Source organism: Nerophis lumbriciformis, linkage group LG22 (assembly GCF_033978685.3).
Source record: "Nerophis lumbriciformis linkage group LG22, RoL_Nlum_v2.1, whole genome shotgun sequence".
In the NCBI taxonomy this organism is placed as follows: domain Eukaryota; kingdom Metazoa; phylum Chordata; class Actinopteri; order Syngnathiformes; family Syngnathidae; genus Nerophis; species Nerophis lumbriciformis.
Window position 1 is genome coordinate 35,738,130 of NC_084569.2, and position 24,329 is coordinate 35,762,458.

Consider the following 24,329-nt stretch of genomic DNA (forward strand, 5'->3'; position numbering starts at 1 on the left):
AAATGTGGAGTGAGTGAGAGGGGTTGGGATATTATAAGCAATTGCTTCATCCAACCCCTTTTCAAGCCTTGCATAAATGTACAAAAATAAAAAAATAAAAAGTGAGTTGTTGTATTGTGCAGGTTTGAAATAAATACTTTAAAAAAAAAAAAAAAAAAAAAAATATATATATATATATTCAATGATAGCTAACGTTCGTAGCTAAACTTTGAAAATGACTGAGTTTTTCCTTGCCCTTATGTGGGCTCTGTACCGAGGATGTCGTTGTGGCTTGTGCAGCCCTTTGAGACACTTGTGATTTAGGGCTATATAAATAAACATTGAAACTATATTACTAGCTGACAACAATACAAAGTAATGTGTGTGTGTTACGTGGGGTGTAGTTTACGTGTTCAACGCCGAAAGACGGCGGGATATAAAGCTTAATGGAAACAAACAGTCCCTTTAATATACCAACTACCGTATTTTTCAGAGTATAAGTCGCACCGGCCGAAAATGCATAATAAAGAAGGAAAAAAACATATAAAAGTCGCACTGGAGTATAAGTCGCATTTTTGGGGGAAATTTATTTAAAAAAAGCCAACACCAAGAATAGACATTTGAAAGGCAATTTAAAATAAATAAAGATTAGTGAACAACAGGCTGAATAAGTGTACGTTATATGAGGCATAAATAACCAACTGGTATGTTAACGTAACATATTATGGTAAGAGTCATTCAAATAACTATAACATATAGAACATGCTATACGTTTACCAAACAATCTGTCACTCCTAATCGCTAAATCCCATGAAATCTTATACGTCTAGTCTCTTACGTGAATGAGCTAAATAATAATATTTGATATTTTACGCTAATGTGTTAATAATTTCACACATAAGTCGCTCCTGAGTATAAGTCGCACCCCCCGGCCAAACTATGAAAAAAACTTATAGTCCGAAAAATACGGTACTTCGAGACTTGAGTCATTTTCCCGCTAGCGAGCTAGTTTCAGTTCTTCTAAATCCAAATAAAGACAATAAAAGGCCAACAAAATGTGTGTTGACATGTTTACTATTCGGGGCCCGAGCAGCGTCATGGTTACCTGGTTGTTGTCCGTCTCGTGGATCAGGTGTTTGGCTTCGTTGTCAGCGTGGTCCACTTCTCCTGGCAAAATCCAGTGGGCCACTTCACTGGAGTCCATGTGACCATCCTGTGTGACACATGGCTATGTTACATGGGAAGCCATTGTGAACAGGCCATTGCACTAATGAACCACTACACGAACATAAAACAAGACAGAAGTAATGCGAAAAAGAATCAGGAAGGATCAATTGTGAACTTTGACCTAGAGTGATATATTTGGTATACAATATCAATTTGGCGGACGACAGCGCTTTGAATACATTCGTTTTATCGTAATACTGTAATAATGTTGATAACACATTAGGGCTAGGCGATATGGCCTTTTATTAAGAATCTCGATATTTTCAGGCCATTTCACGATATATATCGCGATATTTTGCCTTAGCCTTGAATGAACACTTGATGCATATAATCACAGCAATATGATGATTCTATGTGTCTACATTAAAATATTCTTCTTCATACTGCATTAATATATGCTACTTTTAAACTTTCATGCAGAGGGAAATCACAACTAAGTCAATTTAGTAAAAGTGTATTTATTAAACAGTTATTAAGCAGTGGCACAAACATTCATGTCATTTCCAAACAGAAAGTGCAAGGCTGATCAGTGCAACAGCAGGCAGTCATGAATGCTAAGCATAACAATAACATACATATACACACAGGGTCCATTGCCAGGGTTAATGCGGTCAACATATATAAAATAAAAACTAAATAAGATGAGGCTCAGAATTGGTTTCTTAACAAAACCTTTCGACATATAAAGTGCAACATTTCCACATATAAAGTGCAACATTAAACTGCTTCAAGTTGTTGCTTAGATTAAATAAAATGACAAAACTTTTCTTCTACATACAAAAAGTGCAACATTAAACAGTTTCAAGTCAACTCACCCTCAGATTAACTTTTCTTTTCTTTCCCAGCCTTTAACCCTGGTGACTTTCACTCAATTTTCATGCTTTTTGCCAGAAAAATCAGTTTATCCACATTGTCTGCAGAAAGAGCAGACCTGCTTGCAGTTGAAATGTCTCCAGCTGTGGAAAATACCCTTTCACTGGGCACGGAGGTAGCAGGTATGGCGAGGTAGTGCCTGGCTAACTTGGCAGTAAGAGGATATATGGGCTCATTGTTCTTCAACCATAGAAGTGGGTCAAAATCTAGTTTTTAATGCAATATGGTCTTAAATCTGCTGCTATAAAAACATTTGTTATTGCTTTAGCCCTGCCTGACTCGCCGAGGAGAGGCTGCTTGAATGCGGTGTTTGCACGACGCTTGTCTTTATCTTCGTTGAAGCGATGTTATCCATTGTTGTATCGCACCGGGAAGCCCAAATGTTCCCAAACGGGAGATCTTAACGAGGCAGGAGGGTCTCCCAGCTCTGGCTTTTTGCATTTTGTAGTGCGCTACTTAATATGTCCGTGTGGAAACTCGTTCGGTGCACCTCCGTTCCGAACCGAACCCCCCGTACCGAAACGGTTCAATGCAAATACACGTACCGTTACACCCTTAAAGGGGAACATTATCACAATTTCAATTAAAAATCAGTTCCCATTGGCTTATTTTATTTTTCTAAGTTTTTTTCAAAATTTTACCCATCACGCAATATCCCTAAAAAAAAAGCTTCTAAGTGCCTGATTTTAACCATCGTTATATACACCCGTCCATTTTCCTGTGACGTCACATAGTGAAGCCAACACAAACAAACATGGCGCATAGAACAGCAAGCTATAGCGACATTAGCTCGGATTCAAACTCGGATTTCAGCGGCTTAAGCGATTCAACAGATTACGCATGTATTGAAACGGATGGTTGTAGTGTGGAGGCAGGTAGCGAAAACGAAATTGAAGAAGAAACTGAAGCTATTGAGCCATATCGGTTTGAACCGTATGCAAGCGAAACCGACGAAAACGACACGACAGCCAGCGACACGGGAGAAAGCGAGGACGAATTCGGCGATCGCCTTCTAACCAACGATTGGTTTGTGTTTGTTTGGCATTAAAGGAAACTAACAACTATGAACTAGGTTTACAGCATATGAAATACATTTGGCAACAACATGCACTTTGAGAGTGCAGACAGCCCAATTTTCATCAATTAATATATTCTGTAGACATACCCTCATCCGCGCTCTTTTCCTGAAAGCTGATCTGTCCAGTTTTGGAGTTGATGTCAGCAGGCCAGGGAAGCTAGGGTCGATATTCTTCTCTTGATCATCTTCGGTGGCATAAGGGACGGTGTGAGCCAAGACATCCAGGGGGTTTAGCTCGCTCGTCTGCGGGAACAAACTGCCGCCATTGCTTGCCGTGCTACCGAGGTCCTTTGTCCCTGAATAGCTCACACACTCCGGCAGATTCAATGGGGGTCTGGCGGCAGATTTCTTTGACTTTATCGTTGGAAATGCATCTGCTTTGAGTGTCGCAGGATATCCACACATTCTTGCCATCTCTGTCGTAGCATAGCTTTCGTCGGTAAAGTGTGCGGAACAAACGTCCAATTTCTTGCCACTTTGGCATCTTTGGGCCACTGGTGCAACTTGAATCCGTCCCTGTTCGTGTTGTTACACCCTCCGACAACACACCGACGAGGCATGATGTCTCCAAGGTACGGAAAACAGTCGAAAAAACGGAAAATAACAGAGCTGATTTGACTCGGCGGATTGCTTCCCGATGTGACGTCACGTTTAATTCGCCAAAATTCACCCATTTAGAGTTCGGAAATCGGTTAAAAAAATATATGGTCTTTTTTCTGCAACATCAAGGTATATATTGACGCTTACATAGGTCTGGTGATAATGTTCCCCTTTAATATATCATGATATAGATTTCAGGCCGTGTCGCCCATCCCTACTGTACCTTGTTGGCGTCTCTCATCTCGGTGAAATGTTTCTTCTCAGTCTGGACCCACTCAGGTTCACTCTCTCCATCCTCTGGTGTGTACATGTCCCCTACACACACACACACACACACTTAGCTCCCACACTAGGACAGGAAGGGGTTAACCCGTGAGAAGACACCTACCGATGTATTCGTATAAATCGATCTTGCCGTCGCCGTTCTTATCGATGTCCTCGATTGTTTCCTAACGATTGAATGAACGAATGAATGGAATTGAGCTTCAGAGAGTCTTTCTGCTGGGGATGGAAAAGTACCTGAACAACCAAGTCTCTCATGTAATCAAACTCCTCCGGATGCAGGAAGGCGGTGAACTCCTCACGCGTGGCGATCCCGTCCCCGTCCCTGTCGGCCATCCTGAAGCGCCTTTCGTCTCGGGTGAGCATAGACTTGTAGGTGGCTTTGTCGTCCACGTCGTCAAACTCCTCGCCTGAGTGGGACAAAAAAGAAAGGGAATATTTGAGCGTTGATTGACAGAAGACGGAGTGAGAGGCGGACAGACCAAGATAGTAGCCATAGGTGGTGTTTTTGTACTCCTCCCAGGCGATCTTGTCATCCTGGTTCTTGTCGTAGTCCTTCCAGTGTTTGTTGACGTTGTCATTGATGTAACTCCTCTGGCGGTGTTTGATCCAATAATGCAGCTCCGCGTGGTTGACGAAGCCATCTTTGTTTGTATCGATGCGGTCCACGATCTTCCTGTGGGGAGGAAGTGGACGCTGGGGTCAGGTTGGAGAGTCCAGTTCGCCAACGAGAAAGACTTTGTCAAGAGTGGGGTGCAGATAAACCATGGCACAGAACTGGTCTGACTGTGAGGTTAAAATCAGGTGGTTGGATATTGACAATCGCTTAAAGGGGCTGGACGATTATGGCAAAAATAATTAGGGCCCGCATGGCCCATTGCAAAAGGACTCCCGAAGGGAGTCCTTATGCAATGGGTCATAAGGACCTATTGTATTTGTAAGGTTTTATTATATTCTTTATTATTCTTCCGCACCCACAATAAACTGTAATTTGACCCACTTAACATGCTTCAAAACTCACCATATTTTACCCACACATCAGGACCTGTGAAAATTGCCTTTTTTTAAAAAAAAACCGAACCAAAAAACTCAAAATTGCGCTCTAGCGCCCCCTAGGAAAAAAAAAAACTAGACTGCCTGTAACTCCCACTAGGAAGGTCGGAGAGACATGAAACAAAAACCTCTATGTAGGTCTGACTTACACCTACCTTTCATAATTGTATATGCTCGGGCAAAAATCAACAGGAAGTTGGCAATTCCCCCTTCAAGACAAAAAAGTACTAAAAACAGTCACTTTTGCCTCTTTGAGCTGTAATTTGACCCCCTTAACATGCTTCAAAACTCACCAAACTGAACACACACATCAGGACTGGCTATAACTGTGATCTAATGAAAAAACCTAACCCCAAATCTAAAAATTGCGCTCTACCACGATTTTTGAATAAAACGCAGAAAAAACTGCTCCTCTGAAGAAAAAAAATGACATAACTGCCTGTAACTCCCACTGGGAAGGTCTGAGAGACATGAAACAAAAACCTCTATGTAGGTCTCACTTAGACCTACATTCCATAAATTGACAATCCCCAGCAAAAATCAACAGGAAGTTTGCTATTCCCCCTTCAAAACAAATTTTTTGTAAAAACCGGTCACCTTCCTTCAAAAACGATCTCCTCTGAGCGCGTTTGTCGTTTCGCCTTCAAACTAACACAGGAGAGAGATTGAACCCTTGTGATTACAATGACAGAAGCGCTTTTTTTCTAACTGCTCCGGTTTTGATTTTATGACCCTTCAAAGACCCGCTGCGCTGATGCTGCTGCGCTGCTGTTTTTTTAAGATGGCTGCTTAAAAGCAGGAAGCACCAACGTGCCCACACAATGCAGACAAAATTCTTGGGACACTTCAGACTAAAAGTAGACAAAAGTATTGGGAAAGTTTTATTCACGAAATCGCGTAACAACAATGACAATCGACACTGCTTCCCGTAACTTCCTATCGAGCCATTCCGAATGCCATGCGCGAGGCTATTTATAGCACCGCTGCCAAGCACGAGGCACCAGTTGCCATTGTTTCCAAACGAGCGAACGATCATGGAATCAGCCGGAGGAAAATCGCAAACGAGTCTTAAACCGAAAAGAAAACTGCAGTCATTCCGTGAAGAATATTCAAAAGCCTATCCGGGAATAATTATCCGTTCCAAAAAGGGTGAAAACTACGCGAATTGCACCTTGTGCAGACAAGATTTTTCGATCGGACACGGAGGAATTAGCGATGTAAAAGACCACGTTGGGACAAAAAAACACAAGTCTAATGCCGTTGCTAGCGATACAAGTGGAAAACTTTCAACGTTTTTCGGATTTTAGCCACAAAAAGGTAATGACACCAATGTTATCTATTGGAATTGTTTAGTACTGTTATACTGTTAAAAGTGTTTATACTATTTATGCTTTCAAGTCCAAGTTGAAGAAATATTGTTAAATGTTGACAGCATAACTACCAAAATACAGAAGTATGTCCTTAATATTTTTGCAGTGCTATTTCTGTTGAAAAGTTAAAATGATTACATTAGAGATGTGATGTGCCACTTTTCAAGTGTCTGATGGCTTACATTAATTTTCATTAAATTTTTATATTTTGAATTTTTTTGAAAGGCTTACAAAAAAACTACATTTGAATTGTAATTCCATGCTATTGACAGGACTATTAATTTTAATGAAGTTAGCTTACCATGTTTACAGTATGATAATTGTGATAGAAATGTGAATTTTAGGCACAGAATATTTTTTACAATTGAACAAGGCAGTAGATTATACAAGCTTGGACAGAAAGTTAATAATGACACCAATTTTTTTTTAAATGGAATTGTTTAGTACTGTTTTACCATTTGTTTACTGTAAAAAGTGTTTATACTGTTTATACTTTCAATTAACAAATTGAAGTCTTGTGAAAGGTTGACAGGATAACTGGCATTAACTGTCAAAATAATTTCGAACTATTGAAGTTAGCTTACAGAATAAACATGTCAATCAACCCATATGATTTTTGCTGTAATATTTTTGTTTTGAAAAGTCACTGTGACTGATAGAAAAGTGATGGTTTTAGCAACATTTTAACCTGTCTGAATGCTAATAATCATTTTGCGTCGGGGGGCGAAGCTGAACCCCCCACCAGGACTTTGTCCTGGACCTACCGGGGCCTGCGGCCCCTGGACCCTGGCTACTAGGTTTTTCTGATTTCAAAAGTTGGCAGGTATGACAGCGCCCAGTCACATAGTATATGCGGCTTTTTCACACACATAAGTGAATGCAAGGCATACTTGATCAACAGCCATACCTGTCACACTGAGGGTGGCCGTATAAACAACTTTAACACTGTTACAAATATGCGCCACACTGTGAACCCACACCAAACAAGAATGACAAACACATTTCGGGAGAACATCCGCACCGTAACACAACATAAACACAACAGAACAAATACCCAGAACTAGGGATGATATTTGCCAAAAAATGCGTATCGGCAAGGCATGGGAAAATGCCGATCCAGATCCAGTTTTAAAAAAAAAACTCCGGTCCGTGTTTTCCAACGCACCTATTTAAATAATACATTCCACTTTTCTGCTGCTCCCTATTTTCCGTTCCGCATTTTCCAGCACACCTTCAACACATCCACAGGTCTGTGGATTCTCACGCAGTTGCTTTTAGCTGCTGGCATTACACGACAGGCTCTTCTCACTCTTTCCTGTGTCTCCCTCTCACAGACAGCAAGGGCACCTTCTTACACACGTCACATACTGTCACGTCATACGTCACATACGTATACGTCCTCCTTGAGCAGAGAGGTAGCAGCATGGCTAACGTTAGCTGTGATGCTAGCGCACGGCAAATCTATGCCACGCACAAAATCAAATAAAAAAATAAGCGCATAACAATTTTCGACACACGGACACGACAGAGAAAACAGTTTTCGTCATCATTGTTCAAATATTGTAACGTCTGTCGAGACGCTTATCTCCATTCGGTGCCACACGTCCACACCATCAAAATGCTGAGGCAAACATTTCCAGATCAACACCGTATGAAAAAAATAGTGATTTTTTTTTAGTTGTGATTTCCCTCTCTGCATGAAAGTTTAAAAGTAGCATATATTAATGCAGTATGAAGAAGAATGTTTTAATGTAGACACATAGAATCATCATACTGCTGTGATTATATGCATCAAGTGTTCATTCAAGGCTAAGGCAAAATATCCACATATATATTGTGTATCGCGATATGGCCTTAAAATATCGCAATATTAAAAAAAGGCCATATCGCCCAGCCCTAGTTCAATGATGCCATTTCTGTTTGTCATGTATAATTTTGTCTATTTTGTGTTTATCCTTGAATAAACAGGTCAGTTTCTTGTTACCAACCATTGTGTATTATTCAAACTCACCTAATTCAGCTGGCTAGTTGTTATCAAGAGAATTAAAACCCTTTTCAACATGATTCTAACAACTAAGTAGGCTAAATAACTTTAAACTTTAATACATGCTCGGATAGGCCAGTATCGATCAGTATCGGTATCGGTCAGTATCTGTATCGGATCGGAAGTGCAAAAACAATATCGGTATCGGATCGGAAGTGCAAAAACCTGGATCGGGACATCCCTACCCAGAACCCCTTGCAGCACTAACTCTTCTGGGACGCTACAATATACACCCCCGCTACCACCAAACTGTAGATAATAGCACAATTGTCCCCGATAATATGAATGGGTTGATATGGGAATTTTTTTAATGGGTTGAGAAATGTTGACGTAGTAACTAGAGATGTCCGATAATATCGGCATGCCGATATTATCAGCCGATAAATGCGTTAAAATGTAATATCGGAAATGATCAGTATCGGTTTTTGTTATTATCTGTATGTTTTTTTTTGTTTTTTTTAATTAAATCAACATAAAAAAACACAAGATACACTTACAATTACTACACCAACCCAAAAAACCTCCCTCCCCCATTTACACTCATTCACACAAAAGGGTTGTTTCTTTCTGTTATTAATATTGTGGTTCCTACATTATATATCAATATATATCAATACAGTCTGCAAGGGATACAGTCCGTAAGCACACATGATTGTGCGTGCTGCTGGTCCACTAATAGTACTAACCTTTAACAGTTAATTTTACTCATTTTCATTAATTACTAGTTTCAATGTAACTGTTTTTATATTGTTTTACTTTCTTTTTTATTCAAGAAAATGTTTTTAATTTATTTATCTTATTTTTTTATTTTTATTTTTTTTTAAAGTACCTTATCTTCACCATACTTGGTTGTCCAAATTAGGCATAATAATGTGTTAATTCCACGACTGTATATATCGGTTGATATCGGTATCGGTAATTAAAGAGTTGGACAATATTGGATATCGGCAAAAAGCCATTATCGGACATCCCTAGTAGTAACGCTTTGAATTGAGAAATGGTATTTTCAAATTCCTGATATTTTGGGGGAAAAAGGGAATTTGTACGGGGAAAAAAAGTGTTTATGTCCCAACTAAGAGGAATGTTTTGATGGTGGAACTGTTGAAAAATGTAGACTGTGAAAAACTTTAGAACAAAAGATGAAAATAAGGCTTTGGAAATCTGGTAATTCCTGGAATTTCTTTTAACATGGTAGTTTGATTGTCCAGGGTGAGTGGAAGGTGTTGAAAGTAGAACAGGTCCTATTGGGTGAGAAAAGTAGGAATTGTGAACATTTGAAAAATGGCCCATTCATTTTCAAGGGGAAAAATGTCCCGGTAATCTGGGATATTTTTCACAGTTTTTTTTTTCGTGGGCTCACGATTCTTGGTCGAGCCGAATGTTTTGACACTCGAACGGTTCCGATGGGATGAAAACTGTGGGCTGTGGAAGCCGGCAAACTTTGGTGGAATAAGAAGTGGAACAACAAATGCTGTATAGCGGTGTTTTTCAACCTTTTTTCAGCGAAGGCACATTTTTTGCGTTGAAAAAATGCGGAGGCACACCACCAGCAGAAATCACTAATAAACGAAACTCAGTTGACAGTAAAAAGTTGTTGTCGCAATTGTTGGATATGACTTTAAACCATAACCAAGCATGCATCACTATAGCTCTTGTCTCAAAGTAGGTGTACTGTCACCACCTGTCACATCACACCCTGACTTATTTGGAGTTTATTGCCGGTTTCCTGTGTGTAGTGTTTTAGTTCTTGTCTTGCGCTCCTATTTTGGTGGCATTTTCTCTTTTTTTTTGTATTTTCCTTTAGCAGTTTCATGTCTTCCTTTGAGCGATATTTGCCGCATCTACTTTGTTTTAGCAATCAAGAATATTTCAGTTGTTTTTATCCTTCTTTGTCGGGACATTGTTGATTGTCATGTCATGTTCGGATGTACAGTTGTGTTCAAAATAATAGCAGTCCCACATCACTAGCAAGATAAATCACTGTTTTAGTTAGAATTTCAACTTTTACACTGCAAGTTCGTTTCTAGAAGGTTGAGTAAAGGTTTAGAAAACCAACAGGCATGACGTGCATGCTGCTGATTCTGTGAAACTGAATCATTTACTGAAAGGGGCGTGTTCAAAAAAAATAGCAGTGCGTAGTTCAATTAGTGAGGTCATTGATTATGTGGGTAAAAAGGTGTTAAACAAGTGGCTCTTATTTAAGGATCAAGGCAACTGGCTGTGCATTTGTCCTTGGAGTAAAATGGGTCGTTGAAGACACTGTTCAGTAGAAGAGCGTTCTTTGATTAAGAATTTAATAAAAGAGGGTAAAACCTATAAAGAAGTGCAGAAAATGATAGGCTGTTCAGCTAAAATTGTATCAAACGCTTTAAAATGGCAGCCAAAACCAAAAAGGCGAGGAAGAAGAAGGAAAAACGACTATTGGAATGGATGGGAGAATAACCAAAATGGCAAAGGCCCAGCAAATGATCAGCTCCAGGAGGATGAAAGAAGATCTAAGATGCATACCTGCCAACTTTTGAAATCAGAAAAACCTAGTAGCCAGGGTCCAGGGGCCGCAGGCCCCGGTAGGTCCAGGACAAAGTCCTGGTGGGGGGTTCAGGTTCGCCCCCTGACGCAAAATGATTATTAGCATTCAGACAGGTTAAAATGTTGCTAAAACCATCACTTTTCTATCAGTCACAGTGACTTTTCAAAACAAAAATATTACAGCAAAAATCATATGGGTTGATTGACATGTTTATTCTGTAAGCTAACTTCAATAGTTTGAAATTATTTTGACAGTTAATACCAGTTATCCTGTCAACCTTTCACAAGACTTAAATTTGTTAATTGAAAGTATAAACAGTATAAACACTTTTTACAGTAAACAAATGGTAAAACAGTACTAAACAATTCCATTAAAAAAAAAATTGGTGTCATTATTAACTTTCTGTCCAAGCTTGTATAATCTACTGCCTTGTTCAATTGTAAAAAATATTCTGTGCCTAAAATTCACATTTCTATCACAATTATCATACTGTAAACATGGTAAGCTAACTTCATTAAAAATTAATAGTCCTGTCAATAGCATGGAATTACAATTCAAATGTAGTTTTTTTGTAAGCCTTTCAAAAGAATTCAAAATATGAACAATTAATGAAAATTAATGTAAGCCATCAGACACTTGAAAAGTGGCACATCACATCTCTAATGTAATCATTTTAACTTTTCAACAGAAATAGCACTGCAAAAATATTAAGGACATACTTCTGTATTTTGGTAGTTATGCTGTCAACATTTAACAAGATTTCTTCAACTTGGACTTGAAAGCATAAATAGTATAAACACTTTTAACAGTATAACAGTACTAAACAATTCCAATAGATAACATTGGTGTCATTACCTTTTTGTGGCTAAAATCCGAAAAACGTTGAAAGTTTTCCACTTGTATCGCTAGCAACGGCATTAGACTTGTGTTTTTTTGTCCCAACGTGGTCTTTTACATCGCTAATTCCTCCGTGTCCGATCGAAAAATCTTGTCTGCACAAGGTGCAATTCGCGTAGTTTTCACCCTTTTTGGAACGGATAATTATTCCCGGATAGGCTTTTGAATATTCTTCACGGAATGACTGCAGTTTTCTTTTCGGTTTAAGACTCGTTTGCGATTTTTCTCCGGCTGATTCCATGATCGTTCGCTCGTTTGGAAACAATGGCAACTGGTGCCTCGTGCTTGGCAGCGGTGCTATAAATAGCCTCGCGCATGGCATTCGGAATGGCTTGATAGGTAGGAAGTTACGGGAAGCAGTGTCGATTGTCATTGTTGTTACGCGATTTTGTGAATAAAACTTAAAAAAAAATTATTTTTTTTAATTAATGAAAAAACTTATTTTTTATCACTGCAACCGTAACCCGGAATAGGTTGATGAAAACCGTACTAATTACGGGAAAACCGGAGTAGTTGGCAGGTATGAAGATGGCCTGTGAGTACTGTAACAATCAGACCACGTCTACGTGAAGCCAAGGTACCAGCAAGAAGCCCCCGCAAAGTCCCATTGTTAAAAAAAAAAGACGTGTGCTGAAGCGGTTACAATTTGCCAAAGAACACATTGACTGGCCTAAAAAGAAATGGCGTAATATTTGGGGACTGATGAGAGTAAGATTGTTCTTTTTGGGTCTAAGGGCCACAGACAGTTTGTCAGACATCTTGCAAACACTGAATTCAAGCCCCAGTACACATCGAAGACGGTGAAGCATGGTGGTGCAAGCATCATGATATGGGGATGTTTCTCGTACTATAGTGTTGGTCCTATTCATCGCGTACCAGGGATCGTGGATCAGTTTGAGTACATCAGAATACTGAAAGAAGTCATGTTGCCTTATGCTGAAGAGGAAATGCCCTTGAAATGTGTGTTTCAACAAGACAATGACCCCAAACACACCAGCAAGCAGAGGTGGGTAGTAACGCGCTACATTTACTCCGTTACATCTACTTGAGTAACTTTTGGGATAAATTGTACTTCTAAGAGTAGTTTTAATGCAACATACTTTTACTTTTACTTAAGTATATTTATAGAGAAGGAACGCTACTTTTACTCCGCTACTTTTATCTACATTCAGCTCGCTACTAATTTTTATCCATCTGTTAATGCACGCTTTGTTTGTTTTGGTCTGTCAGACAGACCTTCATAGTGCCTGCCTTACAGACAGAGCCAGACGGTCACATGACCTGACTTAAACAAGTTGAAAAACTTATTGGGGTGTTACCATTTAGTGGTCAATTGTACGGAATATGTACTGTACTGTGCAATCTACTAATACAAGTTCCAATCAATCAATCAAAAGTGTGAAGGAAAAAAGATACGTTTTTATTTCAACCGTACATCCCGTCAAAAGCCTAAAGACTGACTGCACAGTTCCTGTCTTCACAATAAAAGTGCCGCTCCATCGCGCCTGCGCTTTCAAAATAAGAGTCTCCGAAAGCCAGCGCAAACAAGCTAGCAAGCTAAGGAGTTTGACGCCAATATATTTCTTGTAAAGTGTATAAAAACGAATATTGAAGCTGTACAAATAAGATGCCAAAAACCCACCACTTTCATGTGGTATTAGACAGAAAGGAGGAACTTTTCTTCTCCTCCATTTGAAAACGTGGACGTTAACATCACTACTGTCTGATTACAATCAACGCAAGTCATCAGAATCAGGTAATACACCAACTTATATTCTAGTCTTCATGAAAGAAAGGAATCTATATGTTAAACATGCATGTATATTCATTAAAACATCTTTAACATGTAAACAAAAACAGCAAAATAAATGCATATAAATTATATACTGTATATATCAATGTATATGTATATATACATATATATATGTGTGTGTGTGTATGTTACTCATCAGTTACTCAGTACTTGAGTAGTTTTTTCACAACATACTTGTTACTTTTACTCAAGTAAATATTTGGGTGACTACTCCTTACTTTTACTTGAGTAATAAATCTCTAAAGTAACAGTACTCTTACTTGAGTACAATTTCTGGCTACTCTACCCACCTCTGCCAGCAAGCGAGTAAAATCATGGTTCCAGACAAACAGAACTCAAGTAATGGAGTGACAAGCACAATCGGCGGACCTCAATCCCATTGAAAACTCATAAAAAATGCTGTTCATGAGACAAAACCAAAAGATGCAGAGGAATCGTGGAACGTAGTACAATTGTTCTGGGCTGCAATACCTGTTGACCGGTGCCAGAAGTTGGTGGACCCCCTGTGCCACAGATGTGAAGCAGTTATCAGAAACCGTGGTTATGCAACTAAATTATAGTTAATAATTCTAAGGAAAGTTGAATCTGCAAGCCTTTCTTCGTTTATGCAGTACATTTCAGTTTTCTAAAGAAATATGTCAACACTGCTATTTTTTGTTTTATATTTCTTCCATCCATCCATCTTCTTCCGCTTATCCGAGGTCGGGTCGCGGGGGCAGCAGCTTAAGCAGGGAAGCCCAGACTTCCCTCTCCCCAGCCACTTCGTCCAGCTCCTCCCGGGGGATCGCGAGGCGTTCCCAGGCCAGCCGGGAGAGATAGTCTTCCCAACGTGTCCTGGGTCTTCCCCGTGGCCTCCTACCGGTCGGACGTGCCCGAAACACCTCCCTAGGGAGGCGTTCGGGTGGCATCCTGACCAGATGCCCGAACCACCTCATCTGGCTCCTCTCGATGTGGAGGAGCAGCGGCTTTACTTTGAGCTCCCCCCGGATGACAGAGCTTCTCACCCTATCTCTAAGGGAGAGCCCCGCCACTCGGCGGAGGAAACTCATTTCGGCCGCTCGCGAAGTGACGTTCCACGTCCCAAGAGCCAGCTTATGTAGCCGAGGATCGGACCGCCAAGTGCCCTGCCCTCGGCTGCCGCCCAGCTCACACTGCACCCGACCTCTATGGCCCCTGCTATGGGTGGTGAGCCCATTGGAGGGGGGACCCACGTTGCCTCTTCGGGCTGTGCCCGGCCGGGCCCCATGGGGACAGGCCCGGCCACCAGGCGCTCGCCATCGTGCCCCGCCTCCGGGCCTGGCTCCAGAGGGGGGGCCCCGGTGACCCGCGTCCGGGCGAGGGAAATCTGGGTCCTTGGTTTGTGTTCTTCATCGAGGTCTTCGATGAAGAATTATATTTCTTGACTTTCTGTAAAATATTGTCAAATTAAATTACTTTTTTTTTTTTACAATTTTCTGGCTTTGAAATAGAATGTGCAGTGTCCCCAATGCATTTGTGTTCATTAAATTACATCCATCCATCCATCCATTTTCTACCACTTATTGTATTTGAATAATTTTGAGGTTTACTCACCTTTTTAAACACACTGCTATTATTATGAACATAACTGTACATTGTGGACGCCGTCTTTGCTCCGCAGTAAGTCTTTGCTTTCGTCCAGCATTCTGTTTTTGTTTACTTTGTAGCCAGTTCAGTTTTAGTTTCGTTCTGCATAGCCTTCCCTAAGCTTCAATGCCTTTTCCGAGGGGCACTCACCTTTTGTTTATTTTTTGGTTTAAGCATTAGACACCTTTTTACCTGCACACTGCCTCCCGCTGTTTCCGACATCTACAAAGCAATTAGCTACCGGCTGCCACCTACTGATATGGAAGAGTATTACACGGTTACTCTGCCACGCTCTAGACAGCACCGACACTCAACAACAACACATAATTTGCAGACTATAATTACTGGTTAGCAAAAAATATTTTTAACCCAAATAGGTGAATTTAGATCAGGGCCGGCCCGTGGCATAGGCCGTATAGGCAAATGCTAAGGGCGCCGTCCATCAGGGGGCGCCACGCCAGTGCCACAAATGTTGGAGAAAAAAAAAAAAGTTGGTACTATTATTTCTAAATACAAAAAATAATCCCACGTTAATTAAAATGCAAAGTAAAGCCTATATAATAGAAATATTATTTGTTACAACATTACGCCCCCCCCCCCCGCACGGTGCGCCCCCTCCCTTCCCGTATCATGACTTTTTGGACGTCACCACATCAAAAAATCAACACAAGATGTCAAAACGGCCAAAACTGTCAGGTGCCCAGGGAAGAAAAAAGAGAAAAGAAGAGGAGAAACGAGAAAAAGACAGAGGTAGCAGGTAGGTAACGTTAGCCTACATGAAATTATTTGTATGTTACAGAATGTGATAGTAACCTGGCTTTTTAGCATTAAGCTAATGTTACATGATTCGGCAATTGCTAATCAATAAATAGCTAGTTCTGTTTTAACGTCGGGTTAATATTGGGGAGGGGGCTAAATTGTTATGGAAAATAATAATGTAACGTTAGGTAATTACAGTACTCCCACCTTACATTCCTCAGGGACATTTGTATTAGATCTTTTAAGCAGGTGTTTTTTGTTTACATTGTTATTGCCTTCTGGTTAGCTAATGTTTGCCCTGCAGGTAATAGTCACTTTTCCACCCCTTTATATATTAGGTATAGTTGTAAGCCTAGTTGTTAAAGTGCACATCATTAATGTTAATTAAGCAATATGTATGTAAAAAATATTGTATTTCATATATTCATTTTTTATTTTTGCATTCATTTATTTATTCATATTTTTTTTTAATCTTGTTAACTATTCTGATCGTTAATTTGCTTTCTTTAAGTAAAAAAAAGGTCAAAGACAAAGCTATTCGGTTTCTTGTGAGTATATACACTTCACTGCCGATGTGGGGGGGCGCCACCTAAAATCTTGCCTAGGGCGCCAGATTGGTTAGGGTCGGGCCTGATTTAGATAATCTCCCACGGCACACCAGACTGTATCTCACAGTGGTTGAAAAACACTGCTGTAGATGATTGTTTGGTGTAGAACACTATATTTGTGACACGTTTCTTACTTAAACTCAGAGACAAGGTTTTATACGATATAACTGCTCTACATGCTTTACGCAGATTACTGGCAGTCATTTATATTTTTTTGCATCGAATAAAACCTACGCCAGTCTGTCTTTGCTCTCCTCTGGAGTGAGCTGGTCGAAGGTCTTTGCCTCCTCCTTCCCCAGGAAGGCTTCGTGGTCGTACTGGAAGCCGTGTTTGTCGTCGTGGTCGTGGTCGCTGAGATCGGCTTGGTGATGGACACGTTTCTCCTGAGCCGGGACGGCGAAGGCGACAGCGGCCAGGAGGCAAAGCGATGCGAGTGACCTCGGGAGCATTGCGATTGCCTGTCAACAGCTGAAGGAGGAGATACAAATATGAAAGCATGTTGACTTTCCAAAAGACAACGACAGCTCTTTCGATGCTAAAATTGCCAATTGTTGATTATGTCGACAGTTTACCAAGTCCGCTTAAGTTGACCTCAACTCCAAATAGAATTAGAAACCCAAAGGAGTGATATTTACCGTATTTTCCGCACTATTAGCCGCACCTAAAAACCACAAATTTACTCAAAAGCTGACAGTGCGGCTTATAACCCGGTGCGCTTTATATATGGATTTAATATTAAGATTCATTTTCATAAAGTTTCGGTCTCGCAACTACGGTAAACAGCCGCCATCTTTTTTCCCCGTAGAAGAGGAAGTGCTTCTTCTTCTACGCAAGCAACCGCCAAGGTAAGCACCCGCCCCCATAGAACAGGAAGCGCTTCTTCTTCTACTGTAAGCAACCACCCGCCCGCGTAGAAGAAGAAGAAGCGCGCGGATAGTACGTTTCATTTCCTTTGTGTGTTTACATCTGTAAAGACCACAAAATGGCTCCTACTAAGCGACAGGGATCCGGTTCATGAAAAGACGCAATCTCTCCATCCGCACACGGACTACTATTTCACAGCAACTGCCTAAAGACTTTCAAGAAAAGCTGGCTACTTTCCGTGCATATTGTAAAAACAAGATAGCTGGAGAAAAGATCCGGCCAGAGAACATTATCAACATGGACGAGGTTCCACTGACTTTTGATATTCCTGTGAACCGCACTGTGGATACAACGGGAGCACGTACGGTGAATATTCGCACCACAGGGAATGAGAAGTCATCCTTCACTGTGGTTCTAGCTTGCCATTCTAATGGCCAGAAACTTCCACCCATGGTGATATTCAAAAGGAAGACCTTGCCAAAAGAGACCTTTCCAGCCGGCGTCATCATAAAAGCTAACTCGAAGGGATGATGGATGAAGAAAAGATGAGCGAGTGGTTAAGGGAAGTTTACGCGAAGAGGCCGGGTGGCTTTTTTCACGCAGCTCCATCCATGTTGATATACGACTCCATGCGCGCCCACATCACGCTGGTTTTTAATATATTATTAAAGTTTGACTGACCTATCTGACTATTTTTTTGACATTCCTTTAGCGCAGTTAGATGCGGCTTATAACACGGGGCGGCTTATAGGTGGACAAAGTTTTGAAATATGCCGTTCATTGAAGGCGCGGCTTTTAACCCAGGGCGCCTTATGGTGCGGAAAATACGGTATGAAAGATTGGTCGGTTTATGTTGACAAGTGTTGTCGTATTTGTAATGACATTATTATCTCTATGCAGCGTGAAACTTCTGCAACTTCCTGTTCGGGGCAAAGTAAGCTTCAAAATAAAAGCGTTAGCCTAAGGGTGTAACGGTACACACAAATTTCGGTTCTGTACGTACCTCGGTTTAGAGGTCACGGTTCGATTCATTTTCGGTACAGTAAGAAAACAACAAAATATACATTTTCTGGTTATTTATTTACCAACATTTGTAAACAATGGCTTTATCCTTTTAACATTGCTTTAAAATAGCTGTGTGTGATGGATGTGAGCCACCACTAGGCTGATCAGTGCAACAGCAGGCAGTCATGAATGCTAAGCAAATCAATAACATACATATACACCAGGGGTGCTCATTACGTCGATCGCGAGCTACCGGTCGATCTCGGAGGGTGTGTCAGTCGATCACCAGCCAGGCATTAAAAAAATAGTCCTAAAAATGAGAGATCATAAATCTTCACTATGACGTCACTTGATTGACATTCACGGCACCCGAGGGTCTTCTGAGATGACGCTGGCTGCTGCCAGCTCATTAAAATTACCGACTGGAAGGCGAGAAACACTTTATTTCAACAGACTGTCGTCAAAACTCCAAAGACCGACTGCACATTTGCACAGTTGCGCTAACAAAATAAGAGTCTCAGAAAGCTGGCGTGCACAAGCTAGCAAACTACGGAGTTTGCCGACAATGTATTTCTTGTAAAGTGTATACAAAGGAGTACGGAAGCTGGACAAATAAGATGCCAAAAACCAACCACTTTCATGTGGTATTGGACAGAAAGGAGGACTTTTTTTCTCCTCCATTCGAAAATGCGGACATTATCAGCACCACTGTCTGATTCCTATCAATGCAAGTCATCAGAATCAGGTAATACACCAACTTATATTCTTGTCTTCATGAAAGAAATGAATCTACATGTGTTAAACATGCTTGTATTATCTTTAAACACCTTTAACTTATTAACAATATTAACTATATGTGTTAAACATGCTTGTATTATCTTCAAACACCTTTAACTTGTTAACAATATTAACTATATGTGTTAAACATGCTTGTATTATCTTTAAACACCTTTAAGTTGTTAACAATATTAACTATATGTATTAAACATTCTTGTATTATCATTAAACACCTTTAATTTTTTAACAACATTAACTATGTGTTAAACATGCTTGTATTATCATTAAACACCTTTAACTTGTTAACAATATTAACTATATGTATTAAACATACTTGTATTATCATTAAACACCTTTAATTTTTTAACAATATTAACTATGTGTTAAACATGCTTGCATTATCTTTAAACACCTTTTACTTGTTAACAATATTAACTATATGTATTAAACATACTTGTATTATCATTAAACACCTTTAATTTTTTAACAATATTAACTATATGTATTAAACATGCTTGCATCATCATTAAACACCTGTAACTTGTTAACAAAAACATATATTTCATAAATAAGTAAATGTAAATTATATATATGAATGAGGTAGATCCCCACGACTTGATCAATTGAAAAGTAGCTCACCTGCAGAAAAAGTGTGAGCACCCCTGATATACACACAGGGTCCATTGCCAGGGTTCATGCGGTCAACATATATAAAATAAATACTAAATAAGATGAGGCTCAGAATTGGTTTCTTAACAAAACATTTCTACATATAAAGTGCAACATTTCCACATATAAAGTGCAACATTAAACTGCTTCAAGTTGTTGCTCAGATTAAATAAAATGACAAAACTTTTCTTCTACATACAAAAAGTGCAACATTAAACAGTTTCAAGTCAACTCAGCCTCAGATTAACTTTTCTTTTTTCCGCCCAGCCTTTAACCCTGGTGACTTTCACTCAATTTTCATGTTTTTTTCTTCAGTTTATCCACATTGTCTGCAGAAAGAGCAGACCTGCTTGCAGTTAAAATGTCTCCAGCTGTGGAAAATACCCTTTCACTGGGCACGGAGGTAGCAGGTATGGCGAGGTAGTGCAGTATATTTATTTTGTAATGAGCCTGCACTGCAGAAACTGAAATCTAAGTAAGATTAAATATCTCAAATGAGGGTGATATTTGCTTATTTTCTGTCTGATAAGATAATTCTTCTCACTAAGCAGATTTTAATATTAGAGTGTTTTACTTGTTTTACGGGTGTTGCTCCTAAATGATCTCAGTAAGATATTACAGCTTGCTGCTGAGATTAGATGACCTATATTGAGTAAAACATGCTTGAAACTAGAATATCAAGTGTTGCAAAGCTGTGTCATCAACACTCACAAGTATAAAACTACTTTTTTAAAGTAATCATTTCTTACTTCAAGCATGAAAAAAAAAAAAATCATGATGCCGAGCGCATATCATTATGTCAAGATAATGGCACTAGAATTTACTTAATTTAAGAATATTTTTCAACATATTGAGCAAAAAGGTCTCTTTTTCAGTGGCCTATTGGTTAGAGACCGGGCTTTTTGCTCCGCCGCTCCCAGTCTGTGGAACGCTCTCCCTGACCACCTGAGGGCACAACAGACTGTGGATGCTTTTAAAAAAGGCTTAAAAACCCTTCTTTTTAAAAAAGCCTCTTTTTTTTTTTTAGATATATGCATACTAGTTGTAGCTATTTGGCTGTTCTAGTTTTAATTTTTTTTAAATTTTTTATTATCTTTTTATTTTATTTTTTTAATACACTGTAGCACTTTGAGGTTGTTTACTCAATGTAAAGTGCTTTTTAGAAATAAAATCTATTATTATTATTATTATTATTATTATTATTATTAGAGTGTCCGCCCTGAGATGGGTAGGTTGTGAGTTCAAACCCCGGCCGAGTCATACCAAAGACTATAAAAATGGGACCCATTACCTCCCTGCTTGGCACTCAGCATCAAGGGTTGGAATTGGGGGTTAAATCACCAAAAATGATTCCCGGGCACGGCCACTGCTGCTGCCCACTGCTCCCCTCACCTCCCAGGGGGTGAACAAGGGGATGGGTCAAATGCAGAGGACAAATTTCACCACACCTAGTGTGTGTGTGACAATCATTGGTACTTTAACTTTTTTTCTACCAAGAAAAGTGCACTTGTTGTTAGTGAGAATATACTTATTTTAAGGTATTTTTGGGTTCATTGAGGTTAGCTAATTTTTCTTGTTTTGGAAAGTCTTGACAAGCCAAATTTTCTTGTTCTATCGGCAGATAATTTTGCTTAGTTCAAATAAAATACCCCTAATTTTTTTATTGTTTTTGAACACTGACTTTTTGCAGTGTGACCTAAACCTAGATAAATATATGCTTATAATATAATTTGACTGTTAAACTGTAAGTAGGTTAGATATAATTGTATCAAAATTAATTCATCAATATTTCAGTGTTATTTGAGTGGGGCCCCGAGCCCCTCAGTAGTGGAAAAGTTGGGGGCCCCGAGGTCAAACAGGCTAAGAACCCCTGAAGTACAATATATCGATGGATCACTCAGCCCTTGGTATTGCCATATTTCAAAATAGTGAGAGATATCAAATATTAAAAAATGGCTTAAAAATTGAACATTTGCTGCTGAGTTTGTTACAAGAATGAAACGTTTGGGAAGAAGGACACACCCTTTGTTCATCTATTTGAAAATAAGCAGGACATGTTTAAAGGATCTGCTCACATTTTGCAGTGCAAAGTCAACTTTGTACACACATACAATAATAATAATAATGATGACGTAAATATAAAATAACTGTTTAACTATATATGGAACTAATCCTTGGTCAGCATTATTCATACATTGTTAATTTTTTTGCATTGCACCTTAAGAGAGTTTATATAGATTTAAATAATATAAAAGACATTGTTTGTCATTCCCATCATCTCTGGACTCTACTTTAGTCGTCACAAACCAGCTTCACGTTACTTCGCAATGCGCTAAAAAAAAAGCGAAGTACACGAGTCTTCAGTCACATAAAAATCCCCTTTCCGCGGTTTTATCAAGCAAAAAAGTAGTCGGTAATAATTAAAAACTCACCACTTTCTTGTAACTTTCTTCACGCCTCCTCCGTTAGTGGTCTGGTTCCTGAAGAAAAGTCCGCGTTGGCACTCGGTCCCTAACGCCGCTGTTAAAGAGGAGGAGGGGTTTGTTTGACTGACCAATCAGGTTCGCCTCCAGAATGCTTGCATCCAATCACATTCGCGCCCTCCTTCCGATTATTCTCATTGGCTGTGAGGCGCCACGTTGTCACGCAAAAGGCAAACTGCCTCGCAATTGAAAAAGTGGTAGAAAAATGACGAAACACTGGAGAAAAAATATGAAATAAACGGAAAAGGCGGTGGAAGCGTCCCAACATGTACAAAAATAACCTTTTCTTTAATGAGTATAATTTCATAATTCTGTAATGATTTTTTTATGTGGTTTGTGGTGCTTTTATTCAGTATTTCAATGCTTTTTTTTAAAAGCAATCAGAGTGTATAAAGCAGGGGTGTTAAAGTCTCGGCCCGAGGGCCAGATCCAGCCCGCTAATTAATCATCTATGGCCCCCCGGGATTAGAGATGTTATTATTATAATATCGGCCAGGGCCGGCCCGTGGCATAGGCCGTATAGGCAAATGCTAAGGGCACCGTCCATCAGGGGGCGCCACGCCAGTGCCACAAATGTTGGAGAAAAAAAAAAAAAAAGTTGGTACTATTATTTCTAAATACAAAAAATAATCCCACGTTAATTAAAATGCAAAGTAAAGCCTATATAATAGAAATATTATTTGTTACAACATTACGCCCCCCCCCCCCCTCCCCCGCCCCCTCCCTTCCCGTATCATGACTCTTTTTGGACGTCACCACATCAAAAAATCAACACAAGATGTCAAAACGGCCAAAACTGTCAGGTGCCCAGGGAAGAAATAAGAGAAAAGAAGAGGAGGAGAAACGAGAAAAAGACAAGAGGTAGCAGGTAGGTAACGTTAGCCTACATGAAATTATTTGTCTGTTACAGAATGTGATAGTAACCTGGCTTTTTAGCATTAAGCTAATGTTACATGATTCGGCAATTGCTAATCAATAAATAGCTAGTTCTGTTTTAACGTCGGGTTAATATTGTGGAGGGGGCTAAATTGTTATGGAAAATAATAATGTAACGTTAGGTAATTACAGTACTCCCACCTTACATTCCTCAGGGACATTTGTATTAGATCTTTTAAGCAGGTGTTTTTTGTTTACATTGTTATTGCCTTCTGGTTAGCTAATGTTTGCCCTGCAGGTAATAGTCACTTTTCCACCCCTTTATATATTAGGTATAGTTGTAAGCCTAGTTGTTAAAGTGCACATCATTAATGTAAATTAAGCAATATGTATGTAAAAAATATTGTATTTCATATATTCATTTTTTATTTTTTGCATTCATTTATTTATTCATATTTTTTTTATCTTGTTAACTATTCTGATTGTTAATTTGCTTTCTTTAAGTAAAAAAAAAGGTCAAAGACAAAGCTATTCGGTTTCTTGTGAGTATATACACTTCACTGCCGATGTGGGGGGGGCGCCACCTAAAATCTTGCCTAGGGCGCCAGATTGGTTAGGGCCGGGCCTGATATCGGCCGATAAATGCGTTAAAATGTAATATAGGAAATTATCTGTATCGTTTTTTTTATTATCAGTATCGTTTTTTTTATTTTTATTTTTTTTATTAAATCAATATAAAAAACACTTACAATTAGTGCACCAACCCAAAAAAAAAACCTCCCCCATTTACACGCATTCACGCAAAAGGGTTGTTTCTTTCTGTTATTAATATTCTGGTTCCTACATTATATATCAATATATATCAATACAGTCTGCAAGGGATACAGTCCGTAAGCACACATGATTGGTCCACTAATAGTACTAACCTTTAACAGTT

General features: G+C 39.4%; 1 protein-coding gene across 2 annotated transcripts in view; it reads right to left on the reverse strand.

Moving 5' to 3' along the window:
* Window positions 1–22,549, reverse strand: part of rcn3 (reticulocalbin 3, EF-hand calcium binding domain) — a 37,719-nt gene extending 15,170 nt beyond the window's left edge. For both annotated transcript variants that reach the window (XM_061973801.1, XM_061973800.1), the window contains exons 1-7: window positions 22,466–22,549; window positions 16,953–17,186; window positions 4,522–4,715; window positions 4,277–4,449; window positions 4,146–4,206; window positions 3,981–4,072; window positions 1,085–1,192 (exon numbers count right to left, since the gene is read on the reverse strand). In XM_061973801.1, the coding sequence (XP_061829785.1) occupies window positions 1,085–1,192; window positions 3,981–4,072; window positions 4,146–4,206; window positions 4,277–4,449; window positions 4,522–4,715; window positions 16,953–17,167 (843 nt within the window). In that variant the 5' untranslated portion in view covers window positions 17,168–17,186; window positions 22,466–22,549. The remainder of the gene's footprint in view (window positions 1–1,084; window positions 1,193–3,980; window positions 4,073–4,145; window positions 4,207–4,276; window positions 4,450–4,521; window positions 4,716–16,952; window positions 17,187–22,465) is intronic.
* Window positions 22,550–24,329: the final 1,780 nt, after the last annotated feature.